This window comes from Neophocaena asiaeorientalis, unplaced genomic scaffold (assembly GCF_003031525.2).
Source record: "Neophocaena asiaeorientalis asiaeorientalis breed wild unplaced genomic scaffold, Neophocaena_asiaeorientalis_V1.1 scaffold459, whole genome shotgun sequence".
In the NCBI taxonomy this organism is placed as follows: domain Eukaryota; kingdom Metazoa; phylum Chordata; class Mammalia; order Artiodactyla; family Phocoenidae; genus Neophocaena; species Neophocaena asiaeorientalis.
Genome location: NW_020171821.1, coordinates 640,270 through 663,937, shown reverse-complemented (window position 1 = coordinate 663,937; position 23,668 = coordinate 640,270). Strand labels below are relative to the sequence as shown.

The window sequence follows — 23,668 nt, the reverse complement described above, 5'->3', positions numbered from 1 at the left end:
CTCCATATCGCTGGGTTCCACATGTTGAACCCATCCACAGATTTTTGTATCTGTGGTGGGTCCTGAAACGAATTCCCCATGGATACTGAAGGACAAATGTATATCATCCCACTGCCTTCTGTCTTGCAAGGTTTCTGATCAGAAAATTATTGATAATTTTATTGACGATTCCTTGCATGTGTTGAGTCATTTCTTTTCTGCTGCTTTCAAAACTGATCTTTTACTTTCAACAGTTTCATTACAATGTGTTTGGGTCTCTTTGAGTTTATCCTATTTGAAGTTCATTTAGCTACCTGTATTTTAAATCTATATCCTTCCTCAAATTTGGAGATTTCTTTACCATGATTTCTTCAAAGAAGGTGTCTGCTCCTTTTCTCTCTCTTCTCTTTCTGGGATTTCAGTTATGCATATATTGGTCTGTTTGATGATGGCTCTTAAGTCTCTAAGGCTCCATTCACTGTTTTACATTCTTTTTTCTTTGTGTTCTAGATTTGAAAATTTCATATAACTTGTCTTCAAATTCACAGTTTTTTTCCTGCTGGTTCAAGTCTGCTATTGAAGCCCTCTAGTAAATTCTTCAATTTAGTATTGTATTTTTCAGGTCCAGAATTTCTGTTTGCTTCTTTTTTGTAATTTCTATCTCTTTCTTGATATTCTTATTTTGTTCATATGTTGCTTTCCTGATTTCTTTTAGTTCTTTTTCTGTGTTTTCCTTTAGCTCTTTGAGGAAAAAAAAAAAAAAAAAAAAAAAAAAGAAAGTTGTTTAAGTTATTTATCTAGAAATTTTAAAATCTGTTGTTTGTTAGGGTCAGTTTCCTGATATTTATTTTGTCCCTTTTGAATGAGCCATGTTTCCTTGTTTCCTTGTGATCTTTTGATAAAATTGGGTATTTGGAAAAAGAGTCACTTTTCCTAATCTTTGCATACTGGCTCTGTGTGGGGGAAGTATTTCACTAATCAGCCCAACATGAAAGTTGAGTTCTCAGGACTTTTCTGAGAATGCATCTCTGTGGACTTGCATGTGTGCTTTTTTATTCCAATCTCACATATACACACTTGCTTATACATATCTTAATTTCTCTAAGTCTCACCTCTGCTTCTTTGTCAGACCTTAGATATTCTTTTGTATACCTTTGCCTATAATCGCTTGCCCCCATGTATCCATGGGTCTGTAGTCCTGCAATTTTCATGTGCTATTGTACCTGCCACTACTTTTTGTGGCTTCCAACTTGGCATCCAAACCATACTGCTATCCTCATCTGATCATTGATTTAGGCAAAACTGAAATTAGTTTGTTGCATAGCCTACAGATAGACCAGAATGTGGCTAAAATTTCCACTCATTTCTTGTATCTTGAGGGGGAAATCAAGAAATAAGTTGCCTTCTTCCAATTATGCTGTTCTACCCTGGTATAAGAGCAAGCAGCAATGCCATGAAATTTCTATTGATTTGAATGTGACCTTTTCTTGATCAGACATTTACTTGGCTGCTGTATATCCTTTATTTGCTTGCAGAGCTCCCACGAAGCTTTTTAAATCAATCTGTAGTTGCTTACTTGATATTTCCATAGAGGACAAGGGTCTGGAGCTTCTTAATCTACCATTGTGCTGAAATCACAGAAGTTACTGCAGTCTGATTTTAGTTAATTATAAGGAGAATACTTGAGTTTCTTATGTTTTTCTGAGTAGTAGTGAAACAGATATCAGAACAATAAGCCTTTAAGATTGCTTTTGCTGCAAAACTCTTTTGTAAAAAATTTACTTTGAGAAAAAAATGGAAGGAATTGTCTTAAAAAATTGGTGTCGTTAATTTTGGAGGTCACTTTGGAAGGCAATTTGGAAATATACTTAAAGACATTCTTGGCAAGCCTCTGAGTTTGAAGTTGAAAATCTGAATGCAGTTATTTTAGAGAATGTGCCTTTTAACTTAGTTCAAATGTTGTAAAGACACAGAACCACATGCTGCTAACATAGAGAGCATAACTTCATATTTAGACATTTCTCAAATAGCTTCATATTTTTCTCTGTTTTTCTTTTGTAAATTCCAGTTTTCAAGTTAGCCATGGAGGTTAAATGGAAACTTAGCCTTCTTCTAATGGTGTTAACTTAGTTCCTAAAGCTCATTATAGAAAAGAGCATTTTCTTCCTGAGGGAATGTAAAACTACACAGAAAATTAATTTCTATTTTTTTGTATATGGTGATGCTGGACCATATGAAAGATTGCTTTCTTCAATCCAAGGGACAAGCTTATGGCTTAAATAAAATTTTTGTAGTGACTCTCCTTTGGAGAGCTGTTAAAGCTTCATCCATGTGCTTTTCCTGGCAAATAGAAGGCACTCAGTAAATGTCTGATTAAGGTATTAATTTATGCACATTTTTAATGCTATTGTAGCTTGAACTTTACTACATTTGGAGTCTTGGAAGTGTATGAATTAAATCTCAGAAGCAAATCACAAACTTAGAGCTTCTTCTTGCTAAGATAGCTATTCAGATAATATAAACTTGCAATCATGCAGATAATATAATGATCTGAGTGGCATAAATTAAGCCAACATTATAAACCTATAGTAGGTAGAAATTTTTCTCTGAAGAAATGATGTATTCTTTTGTGTGAAATAAATATTTTAATATATCATATGGGATTATATATTAAGATATCATCTGTTGTAAATGACTGAAATTGTTATTTGAAAGGAAATATTATATATGGATAATATAAAGCAAATGCCTGCAATGTTTCCATTAAAACCAAAACGTTTTGCCATTTATGAAGGTTTATCAGTTATTAATGTTGGAGATAATATATTTTAAAATGTTGTTGTTACTTAATTATGATAAATGATGATGGCATCAAAGTTGAAATCACTTTCATCTAGGACTCTAAAATTTATTTGCCCTTGGAATTTTAGCCTCCAGAATTGTTAGAAAGTACGTTTATATTGTTTAAGTAATCAAGTCTGTGCTATTTCATTATGGCAGTCCTAGAAAACTAATGTAAGCTATATATAAAATTAAATATGATAAGGTCAGGTAATTTTTTCCATTAGTTTTATAAGCATTTACTGAAAGCAACTATATGTATTTAACAATAATAAATGACAAAATCTCGAGATGTCAAAAACATTAAATATTGCATTAATTGCATTTTTTAAATTAATAAAATTTGAGAGGAGACAGTGTGGTATAGTTATTAAGAACTTAGGCTTTTTACTCAAATGCTTAATTTCCATTCTGACACTTAATTAAGTGACTTTAAAAAATTTGCTTATCTTCCCTAATACTTAAATCCTCTCATCAGTAAACTTGTGCCAATTCCAAAGAGGTTTTTCTGAACACAACAGGAAATACTCATTAAATATTAGCTATCCTAATCACTAAAAACACCAGCACAAACACCACTGTCATCATTGTAATCTCATCATCATAATCACCATTTTGGGTTGGCACAATCAGTGGAAGTGGCAGAAAAAAATGCAGGGTAGCCTTAGAAGTATACAAAAAGAATACAGGTGAGCTTAGCTTTGAAGGATGGACATGGCCTGGATGAGCAGAAAAGAGTGAAAAAGGTATTTGAAGAATGGAGAACAAGGTGAACAAAAGTTTGTAATTGTTGTAACTGCTGTTACTTTTCCCCAGCTAGATTTCTCATAACATGTTAGACGGAATGTAGAAGTAGCAAAGTAAAATTTAGACTAGGAACAGAGGTTAAACACCAGGAAAATCATAGATCTTTTATGAAACCTGGTGTGGGCAGTGAAAACTGAGAAAAGGGAAATCTGCAGTCAGGAACTGAGTCAATAGGAAAGAGTTGCTCCGAATGAGTTAGTCTGAAGGGCAGTCCTAGATTACACCTGATAGTGACATGACAAAGAAGCAAAGAGAGTAAAAGTATTTAGCATTTGGTTGCAGTGAGACCCCATTTGAAGGTCTTCCCTGAGTGAAATAATGGCAATTCTGAGCCAGATGCCTGGCAGCAGAAAAGTACACAGCATGTTCAGCATCTGCACTTGACTATCTTCATTGGGGTATACAGATTACATGCGGAACAAAAGTGAAAGCAATAAGTAGCATTCACAGATTTAATGAACTACAGCAAGAACAAGAAAGAGAATAATATAGAATTGTGATTTAAACAGCAGCAGGGTCAAGAGAAGTTGGTGGTCTTTTTACTTCTTTGTCGTGTGTTATTTGGGGGAAAGTTATTTAACTGAAGGAGACATAATGTTTTTTTTTATTTATATTTTTTTGGTTACACCATGCTGGACAAAAGGTACCTGAAAAGAGGTTGACAAACCAGAATGATGAGACATTCACACAATCTATGCATACATGATAGTCCCTTAGATGTGAAGATTGATGTGTGAAGTTTGTTTGAGGCTGGTGAAAGACTTTTATGTAGCAATTGCTAATGCTTTGGGGTTTCCAATGGGAACAGTGGGTGAGGCAAGGGAAAGTAGACAGTCTCCCAACCAGTTTTTAATATGGTATTAAAATGTTTGCTTATTTATTGTTTTAATATGGTTTTCTAAAGACTGTTGATAGTATTTTGTTACAATGTTACTGTAACAAAGAAAAAACCTGAAATATATATAATAGCCTATTCTCAAGGCTCCGCCTTCCAGGCTTGACCTTTAAATCCATAACACATTTCATTCATATAGAGGTAAAAAGTTGTGGAACAGAGAATAACATTTGTCTTGGAGGTTTACAGGAACATTGTGACCTGACCTACACGGGGGACAGCTGCAAGAACAAAGGATTCTGACAAGAAGTTTGCAACAACCAGCCACCTCCGCCCCACCCCTTTTCGTATTAATAAGGAAGTCTGAGTTCTAACTTGGGGAAGATGGTTCTTTGGGACACTAGTCCACCATCTTTTCAGTCTGCTGGCTTTCTGAATATAGTCGATATTCCTTGCCCCAAAACTTCGTCTCTCGGTTTACTGGCCTGCTGTGAGGGAGCAATACGAACTTGGACTTAGTAACATTACTATTCTTCATTTGTTTTATAAGATTCATGAAATTTGTGAGTGCCTTATGTTAAATACAGAGGTCAGATTTCTGCATCAATGATAGAATTCTTTTAATAAGGCATATTTTTTAAAATATAAAAATATTTTATCATGAATGATCCTATCTTAGAAAATATATTAATTTTCTTATAGGAATTACATTTGTAATTCTACCTAAGTTTTTTATATTGTAAATGAATATATTTCTATTCAAAATAACAATTTCAATCTACTAATGGAAAATGAACAATTATAGAATGCTGAATAATAAGTTATGAAATCTGGTATAATCATTTGCAAGTAAAGCAGCCAAGTCACTCACTAAGTATTGGTACATGTTGACTCAAGATTCCTTTTGGATAAGTTATTGTAATTAAGTCACATTTTCCATAATATATTGAATCTGTGATGTCTATCAAGTGTTTCCTTTAACATAAGCAAAAAGCTGTTAGAGTTGACAATAAAACATATCACAGTGTTTTTAATGTGAAGAGCTATACTTGTTTCCAATATGCTTATAAGTCTTCCAGGAGTGCATGTAGTTTTTTCCTTTTTGGAATCATCATGGAAGGTTATTTGTTATATATAAAAAAACTCATTAACACCCTCATTTTCCAAGCTTTCTTGGTAAGACCTTAATGTTGTTTTACAAAAATTGTCTGAATTTATGTCTGTGCAGATACACACATCACAGTTCTACTCACCTTAGTGAAAATGTGCTACCTAGTATAAGTCAATTTCAAGATCAAGTCCTAGACCTAGATTAAAAAGAAAAATGTATATTCTCATCTATACACCAAACAAAAGTTAGATAGAGACTGTAATATAGATAAATATGTGGAATATAAAACCAAGGCTTTGCGTATCACCATATAAAGACAAAAGAATATATTTTAAAAGATATTCCCAGGAGAATGCTGTAAACCGAAGTGTTACTACTTAGAGTGCCCTATACTCCAAAGGCTATTTGATTTTGCTGTTGTCTTTCTTAGTTTTGAAATAAAATTTAATGAAAGAGAGAAATAATCCAAAGGACAAAGTAAATAAAACTAATGGTAGTGAATTTTAATGATAATCTTTATAGAAAAATGTTAGCTCTTAAATAATTGTTTTACTTGTTGTACTTGTGACCTTCCTCTCTTCATTCTAAAATACAGTTAAAGAATTTCTATCTATTTTACAAGTCTAAATGAACTATAATTAAATTAGTAATAGGGAGAGGCTGACGATCATGCTAATATATTTACTGTGGGTAATGTTCAAATGTCTTCCAAATATGCATTCTTCAAGCAGAGTAAAATAAATATTAAAATGCTAACCAAGTGAAAATATTTATTTATAAAAATAACTTTAGCTCTTTTAGATCCAAAAGAGCTTTTGTGAAAATAACAACAAAACTTCTTCATGAGGCTGAAGTGGGAGCTGACAAAACTGACACTTGCCTTATGGAATACCTGTTATGACCTATTTCCCTTCAGAGTTGCTTTATAGTAGGAGACATAATTTGAACAACAATATACCTAAATTATTTTTAAATGAGCTATGTAATTTATAATTTTAACTATGGAGAAAATTCCCACATAAATACAAAACAGTCTTTTATGTTGGTCTTCACTATCAGAAAAGGAAGACTTACATATCCTCACACATTAACAGTATAATAATAATCATAATCATAATTACAGACTAATGAGTGTCAGTTATGAGTCAGGCAATATGCTATATATTTTCTTATATATTAAGTCTTTTAATATTCACTGTCTGTAAGTTAAAAATTTATCTCTATTTTTCAGATATGGAAACTTAGGCTCAGAAAGATTTAAAAATTGCCTAATATTATGTAAGCTAGTAAATGAAGAGTTAGGTTTCAAGCCAAACCAAGATCTGTCTGATCCTAAGGCTGATTTATTTCTAGTACTCCACAATACCATTTAACTACTTACATTACATTGCACATTTAACTTACAGAAGGTTGGAATCTTTGTATTGTATTCTAAATAGTTGGTACAGATAAAGTACACATTCATTCTAAAGAAAATCTCAGAAAAGATAAATTTGTTGACAGCAGTTTTATAATTTATGAACTAAAAATTCAGAAATTATAATAACTTCTGAAAGCTTCTTAAATCATTTATGATACTGATAAAATGTAAGGATTACAAGTTAGTGACCTGGAAATCATATTTTTAACTCAAGATATTTTAAGGTAGGAAAATAAGGGATCTGGGGATTGCTTGACTTAGAATTCATTTGAGAACTGTGTTAATTACCTGGGCTGACCTACTAACTTCAGCATTTTAGAGTCTTTACTTTTAGAACTTGTTTCATAAAGACAGGGCTCTTGAAGCTGTGTCATTTATTGTCCTCTAAAAAAAATCTTATCTATGGATATTTTAAAAGATAAAAACTATGTTCTTCACTACCAGATTTTAGAGGAGACACATGAAAAAGGGAATGATATTTCTCTTTGAAAAAATATTTCCAGGTTGAAAATGAAGTGTTTTGATTTATATTTTTTAGATGCTTGTACCAAATATTTGATTTGTAGCATAGTTGGAAAACAGGAAATACAAGAATAAACAAAAGCAGAATAATGAGTTGCATCTTAATCTAATAGAGTTGGATGGCTTTATTGCAATTTGCATATATGTTTTATCTGAATACTTAGGCAACACACAGTGTTCTTGGTTCTTTTTTCAGAGTGATGCTATTCCCAAACCCAAAGTAGAGCTGCTGATGACATAGTGACAGAAGTAGAAATGATGAACTGAAATAATCCCTCCCTCTCAGTGATTTAAGAATACTCTATTGAAAGCAGTACAGTACAATCCTCTAAACCTATGTTTTGCAATCCCTGAGAATCACATCACTGTTTTGTTTGCTACTTATATTTTTCTTATTTCTAAACCATTCATAGGATCAAATGAATCTGATCATATGTTTGCATCAGATGTTTAAAGTATTCAGGGCCTGTGATTGTATTAATAGAAAAAGAACACAGTGGTATTTTTCAGAGTGTTGTTGTAAAAACAGAATTAAAATATAAATGTAATTCACACATGGTACATAAGTTTTTGAAAAAAACATTATAATAGGTTGTTCAGTTCTCAAAGCTTGATTCAATTTGAATGTAAAAAACAAAATATATTTTTTAGACTGAGTTCAATGTTTCTGGGAAACATTTTTATTTTGTTTTGTCTTTCATAGTACTTGTGAATTTGGCATCTAGATGTCTAGGTAAGGAAATTTGTCATGATCTAGTCAGTCATTAGGAACTACTGGAGAACAAATGAAATGCAAGTCTCAGAAAGCAAAAAGCCAGCAATACAGGCAGACAGATGAGGATGAAGTGGGCTGAAAATTATGGAAAGACAAGACACAGGATTAAAAGTATGAACTATATTCAGGAGGAACCAATGTAAAAGAAAAAAGTCACAATAAAAACATTATATACCATATCATATTATAAATTATCTTAATTGCAATAATCATTAGAGCAAATGAAACCACCTAAAAACATAATGATGAAGTATGACTGTCTTATTCAAAATATGGGAGTCTTATTTCCCATGACTTAGCCATAACAAAGTTATTATTTCTGCTTGCCACGCAGGTTATAAAATATTCTACTCTACGTATACATTTTTTGGAGGTTTTAGTTTTCCATTTTTACTATGCATAAAATATCTCAAGGCCCCTTAGTGGTCACCAGGGAAGTATAGAATGATCTAGCATTTTACTAGTCTTTGGATGGAAAAAAAATATCAAAATTAAAGTATCAGAATCTATTATGTTAGGATCGTATATATATATTTTAAAATTATTGCAGTATAGCTGCTTTATAATGTTGTCTTAGTTTCAGGTGTACAGCAAAGTGAATCATTATACATATACATATATCAATTCTTTTTTAGATTATTTTCCCATATAGGCCATTATAGAGTACTGAGTAGAGTTCCATGTGCTATACAGTAGGTCCTTATTAGTAATCTATTTTATATATAGTAGTGTGTATATGTCAATCCCAATCTCCCAATTAGTATCTCCCCCCCTTACCCCATGGTAACCATAAGTTTGTTTTTTACATCTGTAGGGATCATACATGTTTTAGTATTTCCATAAGAGTGGGAATTTAAATTTTGTCATCTCTCATTTGATTGGGTTAAAAACTAAGCTCAAAGTTTGGTTAATCCTCAAAATGACATCTAATTTTTCTAATATGATTAGTGGTTTTACGCACTTCTGTCTTTCCCCTAGATCAGTAAGTTATCCCCCTTCTAATTATTTGTGGAAATTAAATTACCTGAATTTTAATGAAGTAGAAAGTAAACTCTTCTATTCTTTCCATTAAATTGCAGGATTGCTTTACATAATTAAACTATTAATGATTAATTCATGAACATATCACCATTTGTTTTTACTAAATGGAATTCTAAAGTATCAATATATTCTGCATTCACATTAACTATTATAATGGTTCTTTAGAACTTCTTAATTTGGACTTCACTAATTCAAAATTTGTAATAATTCAAACAAATGGTAAGACGTAGTGGTGAAGCCTGGAGCAAATCCTCACTCATCATGGAGTTGAGGAGGCAAAGGCATTTTCCCAAGATTTTTCTGGGCACCTCAGGTTCTTGGTGCTCTGGCCTGGTGTCAGGCCTGAGCCACTGAGGCTGGAAAGCCAAGTCCAGGACATTTGGCCACCAGAGATCTCCTGGTCCCAAGTAATATCAAATGACATAGGCTCTCCCAGAGATTTCTATCTCAACGCTAACACCCAGCCCTACCCAATGGGCAGCAAGCTCCAGTGCTGTAGACCCCAACTTAAACAACTAGCAAGAAAGGATCACAACCACACCCATTAGCAGAGAGGCTGCCTAAAATCATACTAAGTTCAGAGACACCCCAAAGCATACCATCAGAAGCAGCCCTGCCCACCAGAAAGACAAGATCCAGCCCCACCCACCAGAACACAGGCACCAGTCCCCTCTACCAGGAAGACTACACAAGCCACTGAACAATCCTTACCCACTGGTGACAGACACCAAAAAGAATGGGAATTATGAACCAGCAGCCTGCGAAAATGAGACCCCAAACACGGTAAGTTAAGCAAAATAAAAATAAAGAAAAATGTGCAGCAGATGAAGGATCAAGGTAAAAACGCACCAGACCAAACAAATGAAGAGGAAATAAGCAGTCTACCTGAAAAAGAATTCAGAGTAATGATAAGAAAGATGATCTAAATCTTGTAAATAGAATGCAGAAAATACAAGAAACATTTAACAAGGACCTAGAAGAACTAAAGAGCAAACAAACAATGATGAACAACACAATAAATGAAATTAAAAATTCTCTAGAGGGAATCAATAGCAGAATAACTGAGACAGAAGACCGGATAACTGAGCTGGAATATAAAAGAGTGGAAATAATTATCACAGAACAGAATAAGGAATAAAGAATGAAAAGCATTGAGGACAGTCTCAGAGACGTCTGGGAAAATATTAAACACACCAACATTCAAATTATAGGGGTCCCAGAAGAAGAAGAGAAAAAGAAATGGTCTGAGAAAATATTAGAAGATATAGTTGAAAACTTTCCTAACATGGGAAAGGAAATAGTCAATCAAGTCCAGGAAGGGCAGAGAGTCCCATACAGGATAAATCCAAGGAGAAACACACCAAGAAACATACAACAAATGCTAAAGTAACTTCTGTAGGCAGGAAACAAAAAAGAAGGAAAAGACCTACAAAAACAAACCCAAAACAATTAAGAAAATGGTAATAGGAACATACATATCAATAATTACCTTTAATGTAAATGGATTAAATACTCCAACCAAAGGACAGACTGGTTGAATGGATACAAAAACAAGGCTTGTATATATGCTGTCTACAAGAGGCCCACTTCAGACCTAGGGACACATACAGTCTGAAAGTGAGGGCATGGAAAAAGATACTCCATGCAAATGGAAAGCAAAAGAAAGCTGGAGTAGCCATTCTCATATCAGACAAAATAGACTTCAAAAATAAAGAGTATTACAAGAGACAAAGAAGGACACTACATAATGAACAAGGGATCAATCCAAGAAGAAGATACAACAATTGTAAATATTTATGCACCCAATATAGAAGCACCTCCATACATAAGGCAAATGCTAACAGCCATAAAAGGGCAAATCAACAGTAACAAAATTATAGTGCAGGACTTTTTTTAACACCCCATTTTCACCAATGGAGAGATCATCCAAATTGAAAATAAATAAGGAAACAGAAGCTTTAAATGACACATTAAGCAAGATGGACTTAATTGATATTTATAGGACATTCCATCCAAAAACAACAGAATACACTTTCTTCCCAAGTTCTCATGGAACATTCTCCTGGATAGATCATATCTTGGGTCACAAATCAAGCCTTGGTAAATTTAAGAAAATTGAAACCATATCAAGTATCTTTTCCGACCACAACACTATGAGACTAGATATCAATTACAGGAAAAAAAATTTGTAAAAAACACAAATACATGGAGGCTAAGCAATACACTACTAAATAACCAAGAGATCACTGAAGAAATCAAAGAGGAAATTAAAAATACCTAGAAACAAATGACAATGAAAACATGATGGCCCAAAACCTATGGGGTTCAGCAAAAGCAGTTCTAAAAGGGAAGTTTATGGCAATAAAATCTTACCTCATGAAACCAGAAAAATCTCAAGTAAATAACCTAACCTTACACCTAATGCAATTAGAGAAAGAAGAACAAAGAAAACCCCAAAGTTAGCAGAAGGAAAGGAATCATAAATATCAGATCAGAAATAAATGAAAAAGAAACGAAGGAAACAGTAGCCAAGATCAATAAAAAACTAAAAGCCATAAAAAGAAACGAAATTAAGTTATTTGTAATGAGCTGGGTGGACCTAGGGCCTGCCATACAGAGTGAAGTAAGTCAGAAAGAGAAAAACAAATACTGTATGCTAACACATATATATGGAATCTAAAAGTGAAACAAAAATGGTTCTAATGATCCTAGGGGTAGGACAGGAATAAAGACGCAGATGTAGAGAATCTGCTTGAGGACATGGGGAGGGGGAAGTGTAAGCTGGGATGAAGAGAGAGAGTAGCATTGACATATATTCACTACCAAATGTAAAATAGATAGCTAGTGGGAAGCAGCTGCATAGCACAGGGAGAACAGCTCGGTGCTTTGTGACCACTTGTATGGGTGGGATATGGAGGGTGGGAGGGAGACGCAAGAAGAAGGGGATATGGGGATATATGTATACATATAGCTGATTAACTTTGTTATACAGCAGAAACTAACACAACATTGTAAAGCAATTTTACTCCAATGAAGATGTTAAACAAAACAAAAACAAATGGTAGACTGATACTGTTGAAAAGAGTTTACCAAGCCAAACTCAAATATATATCATTTAAAGAGAAGACACACTCTTAAGATATATGAGAAACAATTATTTATTAATACAGTCCAAAAATATAACCCTCATATAAACAGAGAAGAACCATTTGGTTTTTGATGTACTCATTACAGATAATTTTTGAATAGATATAGAATTAATAGCCCTAAGAGGGCATATGCATTTAAAACAATTTTATTCCTTTTCCAAACAGAATCTGAATCCCATTTGTATAATACCCTACCAGCTAAGAGTGATTAGGGAAAATAAATCAAATTTGAATGAACAGACTTTTCTACACAGAAGTATTCAGAATGATTCCTCTTTACCTAATGTCAAATGATGAAAAGATGGCACTTTCTCAATTCTTGTGGAAAATAATATGTATAATGCAGATTCATTCAATTCAGCAAGTTTTATTGAGATCCTACTATGTACAAGTGCTGATTAATCATGCTGTGTAACACTTCTGAATAGCCTACCACTCTCTTTAGAAGGTCTTTTGGTCCGATTCTCAAGAGACAATATTTACAGCCTAGTGTTGTCCTATGTTTCTACATACATTAAAACAAATATGAAATATGAACCAAAAGGGAATACTATTGCCTTGAAGTAACCATTATCTTATCCCCTCTCCACATGTATTCTGTATGCCTAAAACTTACCATAATTCATTTTCTTCACTGAATTTCAGTTAAACTAACTTTGAATATTGAGAAGAAATTCAAGCGGAATAAGGTTAGATAAAACCTAAGCTTGGAATTGTCACGGCATCTTTGAACAGGTTTTATACCAGAAGGTCTGTGCTAATATCTGTAGCACCTAGAAATATAAGCAGACTTAGACAAATCTTGATTTTATTATTCTTCCTATTTATAGAAATGTGAGGAGAAGGTATGAGAATTTCAATTCCTTATGTTAAAGCAACCTTTATGTTCTGGAATGAAGTCAAGCTACAGTGTCAATATCAATAACAATCATAGCTAACACTGAATAATCAATTTCTATATGACAGGTACTTCTCATAGCTCATGTAAAGTAACTCATTTCATCCTATCAACAACTCTATTCTTATACTAATTACATTGATAAGGAAATAGGCTGTGCAGATTGATAAAGTAAACCACTGGTCATAAAGCTGCTAAACAACACAATCAGAATTTGAATCCAGACAGTCTTTCCTTAAAGAGCCAGAATATTAACTACTAAATAACATCACCTCTCTTTCTAAAGCATCTTGTCTCATTTGTTTCTCTCATGATTAATTTTGGAGATTAAATGCAGACTAATAATGTCTAACAATATATTAAATCTTATCAGGATCTGGTTAATTATAACAGCTGTAATGCATCAGAATTTTTCAGGCATCTCAGAAGTTGGAAGTTTCAAATATATATATATTTGAAATAATAGTTGCAGAAACTTAAGAGAGAAGCAAAACTTCAAAAGCCCTACTGAGTTCTGCTTTGAGAAGTAGGAATGGCTTTCTTAACATAACAGAATCCATTTTTGCCTAAGCCATTTTGTGATCTAAGCCTAGCCACAACCACAATGCTTGCCCTTGAACAGGTCTTAATAATTAATGATCATTTTTTGGCAGGAGGGATGTGCATACGGCATGCGGGATCTTAGTTCCCTGACCAAGGATTGAACCTGTGCCCCGTGCAGTGGACCACCAAGGAAGTTCCAGTAACTTATGATCTTAAGGGAACAAAGGAATGCAGGAGCAGAGAAAAGGCAGACAATAGTGCAGTGATAAAGCAGCGTCCTAGTTCCTCCTCAAGGAATATACATAATATATCTTGGAGTTCTGCAGGAGCTAAGGCCCCCAACCAGGTGTAGGATGGAATGATGATGTTGACTCTCCTAACTTCAATCAACTAAAGCTTGGACTCTGTAGACCTTTGCCCCAATTCTATGCTGAATTCTCCTCTGCTTAAACCCCTTCATGAATATGCACATACCCTTAGCTTAAAACTTCCCCAGTTTTTGCTATTCAGGGAGACATTGCTTTGGGAAAGACCCCTGGTGCTCTTACTTGCTGCAGGTAATAATAAATACTTCCTTCTGCAGATCTTTGGCTTGGTCATGTCTATTGGATCGACACCCACCAAGAGGTGAAACCACTTTTCAGGTAACAGCCTCACAGCCATATTTTAACTCATAGCTGTAAAGAAATTGGTAGTATCTGTACTATATATTCTATCTATACTATATTTGGAGGTAAACTACCCTTTCCACTCTTATGTAATTGACTTTTCTAAACACCTTTGAGACACATTTAGGTAATTTTGTTACTGAAGGCTTTTTAGTCCCTAGCTAACTGAAATATTTTATAAAAAGAGTACAAGAGTTTATTCATCCATTTAAACATTTATTGAATGCCTACTCAAAAAGGAAGGAATACATGGAGGGCCTTCTCCATTCATGGCTTCATGAGAGGAATTATTACGTACTGTGTAACTAAACTGGGAAAAAGGACAAAAATCCATATTATCATGAGTAACCAGTAATTTTAGATTCACAACATTATAGTTTCTGTAAAAATATTTTTAAAAAACAGTATAACATTGTACTTTATATCTATATTTAATATAATTAGTTTGCATTATTATATTTTAATTACTATTATTCTACAGCAATCTAATTGGACACTAATCTGCATCATATTTCTAATTTCTTATATATTTATTAAAATATAGTTGATGTCTAATATTATGTTAATTTCAGATGTACTACATAATGATATGACATTTGCATACATTATGAAATGATCGCCATGAAAAGAATAACCTTAACCAAGGTGGTGAAAGATATATACTGTGAAAACTATAAAACAATGATGATGGAATTTGATAAGGATACACATAAATTGGAAGATATCACATGATCTTGAATTAGAAGAATTAATATTGTTAAAGTGGCAATAGTACTCAAAGCAATCTACAGATTTATTGTAATCCCTATAAAAATACCTGTGATATTTTTCACAGAACTAAAAAGTAATCCTAAAATTCATATGGTACCACAAAATAACCAAAATTGCCAAAGAAATCTTGAGAAAAAAGAGGCTGGAATTATCACCCTCCCAGACTTCAGACTATACTATTGGGGTTGCCAAAAATTCATTCAGGTTTTTCTGTAACATCTTATGGAAACAAACAAATGAACATTTTGGCCAACCCAATACAATGCCACAGTAATAAAATCAGTATGATACTGACAAAAAAACAGATACATAGATCACTGGAACAGGATAGAGAGCCAGAAATGAAGCCACACTTATATGGTCAATTAATCTATGACAAAGGAGGCATGAATATACAATGTGAAAAAAACAGCATTTTCAATAAATGGTGCTGAGAAAACTGGACAGTGCCATGTGAAAGAATCAAACTGGAATACTTTTTCATACCATATACAAAAGTAAACTAAAAATGCATTAAAGGCTTAAATGTAACACCTGAAACCATAAAACTCCTAGAAGAAAAGAGCCAGTATGTTCTTTGACATTGGTCTTTGCATTATTGTTTTTTGTATATATCTCCTCAAACAGTGGAAATAAAAGCAAAAATAAACAAATGAGACTACATCAAACTAAACTTTTTGCATAGTGGCAGAAACTATCAAGAAGACAAAAAGGCAGCTTACTGAATGGGAGAAAATATTTGTAAACAATATATCCATAAGGAGTTACTATTCAAAATATACAAAGATTTCATACAACTCAGCACTAAAAAAAATCAACACAATTAAAAAATGGGCAGAGAACCTCAACAGACCTTTTTCCAAAGAACACATACATATGGCAAACAGACACATGAAAAGATGATTGACATCACTAATCATCAGGGAAATGCAAATCAAAATCACAATGAGATACCACCTCACACTTGTAAGAATGGCTATTAACAAAAAACAAGAAATAACAATTGTTGGTGAGGATGTAATGTAATATTTTAAATCAACCTTCAATTAAAAAAAAACACCCACAAAGTAAAAGCTAGGACAATGGCTTCATTTGTAAATTGTAACACACATTTTAAGAAGAATTAACATTAATCCTTCTCAAACTCTTCCAAAAATTATAAAAGGGGGGGCAATTTACAACTATTTTATGAGGCCAGCATTGCTGTATTAATAAGGAAAAGTTATCACAAGAAAACAGAAAAACATCTGTCATGAATATAGATATAAACATCATCAGCAAAATACTAGCAAACTATACCCCACAGCATTTTTAAAAGGATTATATCCAATGATCAAGTGGGATTTATCCCAGTAAGCTTGAGACAACAATCAAATGTCAATCAATATAATAAAGCATATTAGTAGAATGAAGGGAAAAATACATGACAATCTCAATTGATACAGAAAAAAACACTGAACAAAAGCCAAACAATTTTCATGATTAAAATAAGACTCTAAGAGTTGAAGGGACCTTCATCAACCTGATAAAGGACATTTATGAAAACCTGATGGCTAACATAATACTTAAAGCTGAAATAAGCCACAGTGGGTTACCACCTCATAGCCATTAGAATGACTATTAAAAAAACAAATGAACAAACACAATCAGAAAATAACAAATATTGGTGAGGATGTGGAGAATTGGAACACCCGTACATAGTATGTAAAATGATACCACTGGGGATAACTGTATGACATTTCCTCAAAAAGTAAAACAAAGAAGCACTGTATATTTCAGCAACTCCAATTCTGGGTATATACCCAAAGAATTGAAAGCAGAAACTGAAGCAAATATTTGTTCAACAATGTTCACAGCAGATTTATTCCACAGTCAAAGGGTGGGAAGAACCCAAATATCCATCAACTGATGAATGCATAAACAAAATGTGATATATACGTATAGTAGAATATTATTCAGCCTTAGAAAGATTGAAATTCTGATATATGCTGCAACATGGATGAATCTTGAAGATATTATGCTAATGAAATAAGCCAGAATAAAGGATGAATATAGTGTGGTTCCACTTATACTATGTGTCTAGAATAGTTAAATTCATAGACATGGAATATAGGATAGTGGTTATCAGGGGCTGAGGGAGTTATTTTCAGTGGGTACAGACTTTCATTTTGGGATTAAGAAAATGTTCTTGAGATGGACAGAAGTAATGATATGAGTGTTCTAAATGCTGCTGAACCACACAGTTGAAAATTGTTAAAACGGTAAATTTTGTTATGTATATTTTATCATAATGTTAAAAAAGAAGTATTGCTGAAAGAAATTAAAACAGGTATAAATAAATGGAAATATATCCTGTGTTCAGGGATTAGAAAACAATGTTTATACGATGGCAATACTTCTCAAAGCAATCTACAGATTCAATGCAATCCCTATCAAAATTGATATTCAAATGAGTATGTAATAACAAGGGGCACTGCATAGCCAAAATACTCCTGTAAAAGAATGAAGTTCAAGTACTCATACACCCTGATTTCAAATCTTAGTACAAAGCTACAGTAATCATGAGAGTGTGGAACACCCATAAGGAGAGACTTATAGACCAATAGAATAGAACTGAGAGTTCAAAAATAAACCCATATATCTTTGGTCAATTGATTTTGGACAAAAGTGTCAAGACCATTTAAAGGGGGGAGAATATTCTCTTCAACAAATGGTACAGACAAAACTGGATGTCTATATGCAAAAGAATGAATTTGGACCCTTACTTCAAACCACATTAAAAAAAAAAACCTCAAAATGAATCAAAGATCTTAATGTAAGAGCTAAAACTATAAAACTATTGGAAAAAAATGGGGTATATCTTCATTACCTCAGATTTCAAAATGTTTTCTTAGATATGACACCAAAAGTAGAGGCAAAAAAATAAACTAATACATTGGACTTCACCAAAGTTAAAATATTCTGTTCCAGAGGATATGATCAAAAATGTAAAATGAAAACACACAAAATGAGAAAAAAACATTTTCAAACCATGAACCTGATACAGAACTTGTGTCTATAACATATACAACTAAACACCAAAAGACAAACAACCCAGCTAATACATGAGCAAAAGATTTGAATAGAGAGTTCTCCAATGGAGATATACAAATGGCCAACAAAAACAGGAAAATATGCTAAACACCATTAGCAATTAGGGAAATGCTAACCAACACCACGAGATACCATTTCATACCCTTTTGGATTTTGGAAACCAGGTGAGGGAAGGCAGAGTGTGGCACACTGTCTATAATGATAATATGTATGTTCTAATTTTGTGTTTAAGTTAGTAGAAAATAGGGATTCTTGACAGTTTTCTAAAAGGGCAGTACCATAATCACAATTCAATAATCTTATTATTAGGGATAAGTTATCTAGTAATTCATGTAAAACCTTACAATGTAATTTATTTTTAATTTGTATCAAATCTCATGGCACATACTTTATGACTTTAGAACTAATCTCTCTTGGAAATGTATTCTATTTCTCATGTATTATACTTCTGTGAGCTTCAGGGGTTAAATTGTAGTTTATGAATAAATCTGTAATCAACTATTTGTGCATTTAATAGTTTTATAATAAGGAAATTATTCTCCATCAATTTTATTAAATTTGTAAAGGATCCCTTTTTAAACTATTTTTACCTTGCTACACAATAAAAAATGCTCTTTCAAACCCCTCTTTAGGTGATTTAAGCACAATGATTAACATTCTCCTACCACTAGTCAAAACTCAAAGGATAAACTTTGATTAAAAATCTAACAAACAAAAGCCCAGGACAAGAAGGCTTCACAGGTGAAATCTATCAAACATTTAGAGAAGAGCTAACACCTATCTTCCTCAAACTCCTCCAAAATATAGCAGAGGGAGGAACACTCCCAAACTCATTCTATGAAGCCACAATAACCCTGATACCAAAACCAAAGATGTCACAAAAATAAAATTACAGGCCAATATCACTAATGAACATAGATGTAAAAATACTCAACCAAATACTAGCAAACGGAATTCAACAGCACATTAAAAAGATCATACACCATGATCAAGTGGGGTTTATTCCTGGAATTCAAGGATTCTTCAATATATGCAAATCAGTCAATGTGATACACCATATTAACAACCTGAAGTATAAAAACCATATGATCATCTTAATAGATGCAGAAAAAGCTTTTGACAAAATTCAATACACATTTATGATAAAAACTCTCCAGAAAGTGCACACAGAGGGAACCTACCTCAACATTATAAAGGCCATATATGACAAACCCACAGTCAACGTCATTCTCAATGGTGAAAAACTGAAAGCATTTCCTCTAAAATCAGGAAAAAGACAAGGGTGTCCAATCTCACCACTATTATTCAATATAATTTTGGAATTTTTAGCCACAGCAATCAGAGAAGAAAAATAAATAAAAGGAATCCAAACTGGAAAAGAAGTAGTAAAACTGTACCTGTTTGCAGATGACATGATACTAAACATAGAAAACCCTAAAGGTTGCGCAAGAAAATGGCCAGAGCTAATCAATGCATTTGGTAAAGTTGCCGGATAGAAAATTAATGCAGAGAAATCTTTTGCACTAACAATGAAAGATCAGAAAGAGAAATTAAGGGAACACTCCCATTTACCACTGCAACAAAAAGAATAAAATACATAGGACTAAACCTACCTAAGGAGACAAAAGGCCTGTATGCAGAAAAGTATAAGACACTGAGCAAAGAAATCAAAGACAATACAAACAGATGGAAAGATATAACATGTTCTTGGATTGGAAGAATCAATATTGTGAAAATGACTATACTACCCAAAGCAATCTACAGATTCAATGCAATGCCTATCAAATTACCATGGACATTTTTCACAGAACTCGAACAAAATAATTTTACACTTTGTATGGAAACACAAAATACCCTGAATAGCCAAAGCAATCTTGAGAAAGAAAAATGGAGCTGGAGGAATCAGACTCCCTGACTTCAGACTATACTACAAAGCTACAGTAATCAAGGCAGTATGGTACTGGCACAAAGACAGAAATATAGATCAAGGGAAGAAGATACAAAGCCCAGAGATAAACCCAGATACATATGGTCACCTTATCTTTGACAAAGGAGGCAAGAATATACAATGGAGAAAAGACAGCCTCTTCAATAAGTGGTGCAGGGAAAACTGGACAGCTACATATAAAAGAATGAAATTCGAACACTTCCTAACACCATACACAAAATAAACCCAGAAAGGATTAAAGACCTAAATGTAAGGCCAGACACTATCAAACTCTTAGAGGAAAACATAGGCAGAACACTCTATGACATAAATCACAGCAAGATCCTTTTGGACCAACCTCCTAGAGAAATGGAAATAAAAACAAAAATAAACAAATGGGACCTAATGAAACTTAACTTAAGACTTTTGCACAGCTAAGGAGACCATAAAGATGAAAAGACAACCTTCAGAATGGGAGAAAATATTTGCAAACGAAGCAACAGACAAAGGATTAATCTCCAAAATACACAAGCAGCTCATGCAGCTCAATATCAAAAAAACAAACAACTCAATCTAAAAATGGGCAGAAGACCTAAATAGACATTTCTCCAAAGAAGACATACAGATGGCCAACAAACACATGAAAAGATGCTCAACATCACTAAACATTAGAGAAATGCAAATGAAAACCACAATGTGATATCACCTCACACTGGTCAGATGGCCATCATCAAAAAAAATCTAGAAAATATAAATGCTGGAGGGGTTTGGAGAAAAGCGAACCCTCCTGCTCTGTTGGTGGGAATGTAAATCAATGCAGCCACTATGGAGAACAGTATGGAGGTTCCTTAAAAAACTAAAAATAGAACTACCATACGACCCAGCAATCCCACTACTGGGCATATACCCTGAGAAAACCGTAATTCAAAAGTATGCATGCACCAAAATGTTCATTGCAGCAATATTTACAAAAGCCAGTACATAGAAGCAACCTAAATGTTGGACAGATGAATAGATAAAGAAGATGTGACTCATATATACAATGTAGTATTGCTCAGCCATAAAAAGAAATGAAATTGAGTTATTTGTAATGAGGTTGATAGACCTAGAATCTGTCATACAGAGTGAAGTAAATCAGAAAGAGAAAAGCAAATACCGTATGCTAATGCACATATATGGAATCTAAAACAACAGTACTGATGAAACTAGTCGCAGGGCAGGAATAAAGACGTAGGCATAGATAATTGACTTGAGGACACGGTGGTGGGGGAGGAGAAGCTGGGATGAAGTAGAGAGTAGCATTGACATGTATACACTACCAAATGTAAAGTGGGTCCTAGTGGGAAGCAGCTGCATAGCACAGGGAGATCAGCTTGAGGTTTTGTGATGACCTAGAGGGGTGAGATAAGGAGGGTGGGAGGGAGGCTGAAGAGGGAGGGGATATGGGGATATATGTATACATATAGCTGATTCACTTTTTTGTACAGCAGAAATTAACCCAACACTGTAAAGCAATTATACTCCTATAAAGATATTAAACAAAAAACTCATGGTGACAGGTCGTAAATATTCTCCAATTTATGTATTCAGTGAATAGACAATCTGATCTATTTCATAGTTTCATAAATTTTGATACTGGCCAAATAATTTAACATTATGGAGAAATATTTGGTCTCAGTCTTGTGAAAAATGTGGTGGTTCACAGATTTGATTTCGGCAAGAAATCACTGCATGAAATAAAATCATGAAAGTAATAAAAATATTTCTAATTTTAACAATGCTTAAGTGCTTCAGAAATATGGTTTTCTTTAGTTTTTTTTTACAGCACATATATTTTTTATCTTCATCCTTTAATTTTACTTTTTTACTACAGCTTAGCCATTCTTTGCAAAACATTGGTGGTTGTTATTTATTTTCTCAAATAAATCAACCTTTATAGAAGTATTTTCTTATGAGTGTCTTTATCCCCATTAGAGTTGTTGATTTATGTTTGTTTATGTCTGTGTGATGTGTTGATTATTTTAATGAAGCTATCTTTCCACCCTGACTACTATATGTTTCCTAGAATTCAAAAACAGATATGCCAAAATAACTCCATGAAAGATACTGTAGAAAATGTTACACTTTGCTTGGAGAAGGGTCAGGTAAATGTATGAACTAAGGAAGAAACACTTGCTGTAACTGCAGCAGAAAATAGCAGCTAAGCAGTAAGTTGAATTTGTATTTCTATTTCCAAGGATAACAGTTTTAAAGTGAAGATCTGTGGTTCTTGGTAAACAAAAGTGTATTTGAATTAACCCTTTTTGCATTTCATACCTGAGACCCAGGTTCTGCAAAAGCTTTCACAGGCACACATTTCTAAATAAGGCATAAAATATTATGCAAACTTATTGGAAACTAAAGCACATACAGAGATAAAATTCACAAATTGTCTGCTTGTTCTTTGCCTCCTCAGGTATAAATTGCAATTTGATCATTAGTTTACGCATGTAGTCACTCATTTAACAAAATAAGTACCTATATTGAAGGCTCTATGCAAAGTGTTTGGTGGCTATCTCTCTCTCTGTACGAGGAAATTGTTGCTTTTCATTGAGCCAATACACAGGCACATGTACACTTACAAAGAGACATGAGAAAATATAAGTTTAATATTTCTACATCAAAAGTTCTGTACTTATCATTTATATTCAACTTTTCCCAGAAAGGATTGTGGTGCCTAGAAACATTAAAATATATACTAAAGAACCATTGCAATCAGACGTAAATTATAAAAGATAGCTTTCAAAACAAGCAAAAAACTGAAACTAACAGCAAATTACCAAGCATCTAGTGTAAATTAGTTATTATAGTTGAGCAGTAAAGTTTTTTCTGTGTTTGTTGTAAGCCAAATCAAAAGGAAGCCATGTTCTGTCATATAAATTTTTGAAAAACAGAAGCATTCAAGTTAATTGGGAGAAACAGGCTTCTTTTTCTTGACATAAAGCTAAAAAGAAACCTTTTTGTTGACATTAAATAATGAACATTTTGTTACCCAAAGACACCGAAATATTTCACAAGCCAAGTTTCCTCTTAATGCCTTTCTGTAAAAACTGAAGGCATTACATTATAAATTCAGAAAAGTTGGGTTTACCCAAATTTTGGGTTTGTTTTACCATATCATAACATTCATGATTGTTGCTTTTGGATGAACTAACACAATAGAGAGCATTTACAAAATCTGATGAATGGAAAGTTAGCATGTGGCCTAGTCCAATGGTTCTCAAACACCAATCAGATGTATTCAGTAGA

General features: G+C 33.3%; 1 protein-coding gene across 2 annotated transcripts in view; it reads right to left on the bottom strand.

Moving 5' to 3' along the window:
- Nucleotides 1–23,668, bottom strand: part of KLHL4 (kelch like family member 4) — a 115,600-nt gene that overhangs the window by 59,474 nt on the left and 32,458 nt on the right. Inside the window, exon 2 of one of the 2 annotated variants that reach the window (XM_024739299.1) lies at nt 18,642–18,646. The exons of the other annotated variant lie outside the window; for it this stretch is intronic. Within the exon in view, the coding sequence (XP_024595067.1) occupies nt 18,642–18,646 (5 nt within the window). The remainder of the gene's footprint in view (nt 1–18,641; nt 18,647–23,668) is intronic. 2 annotated transcript variants of the gene reach the window in all.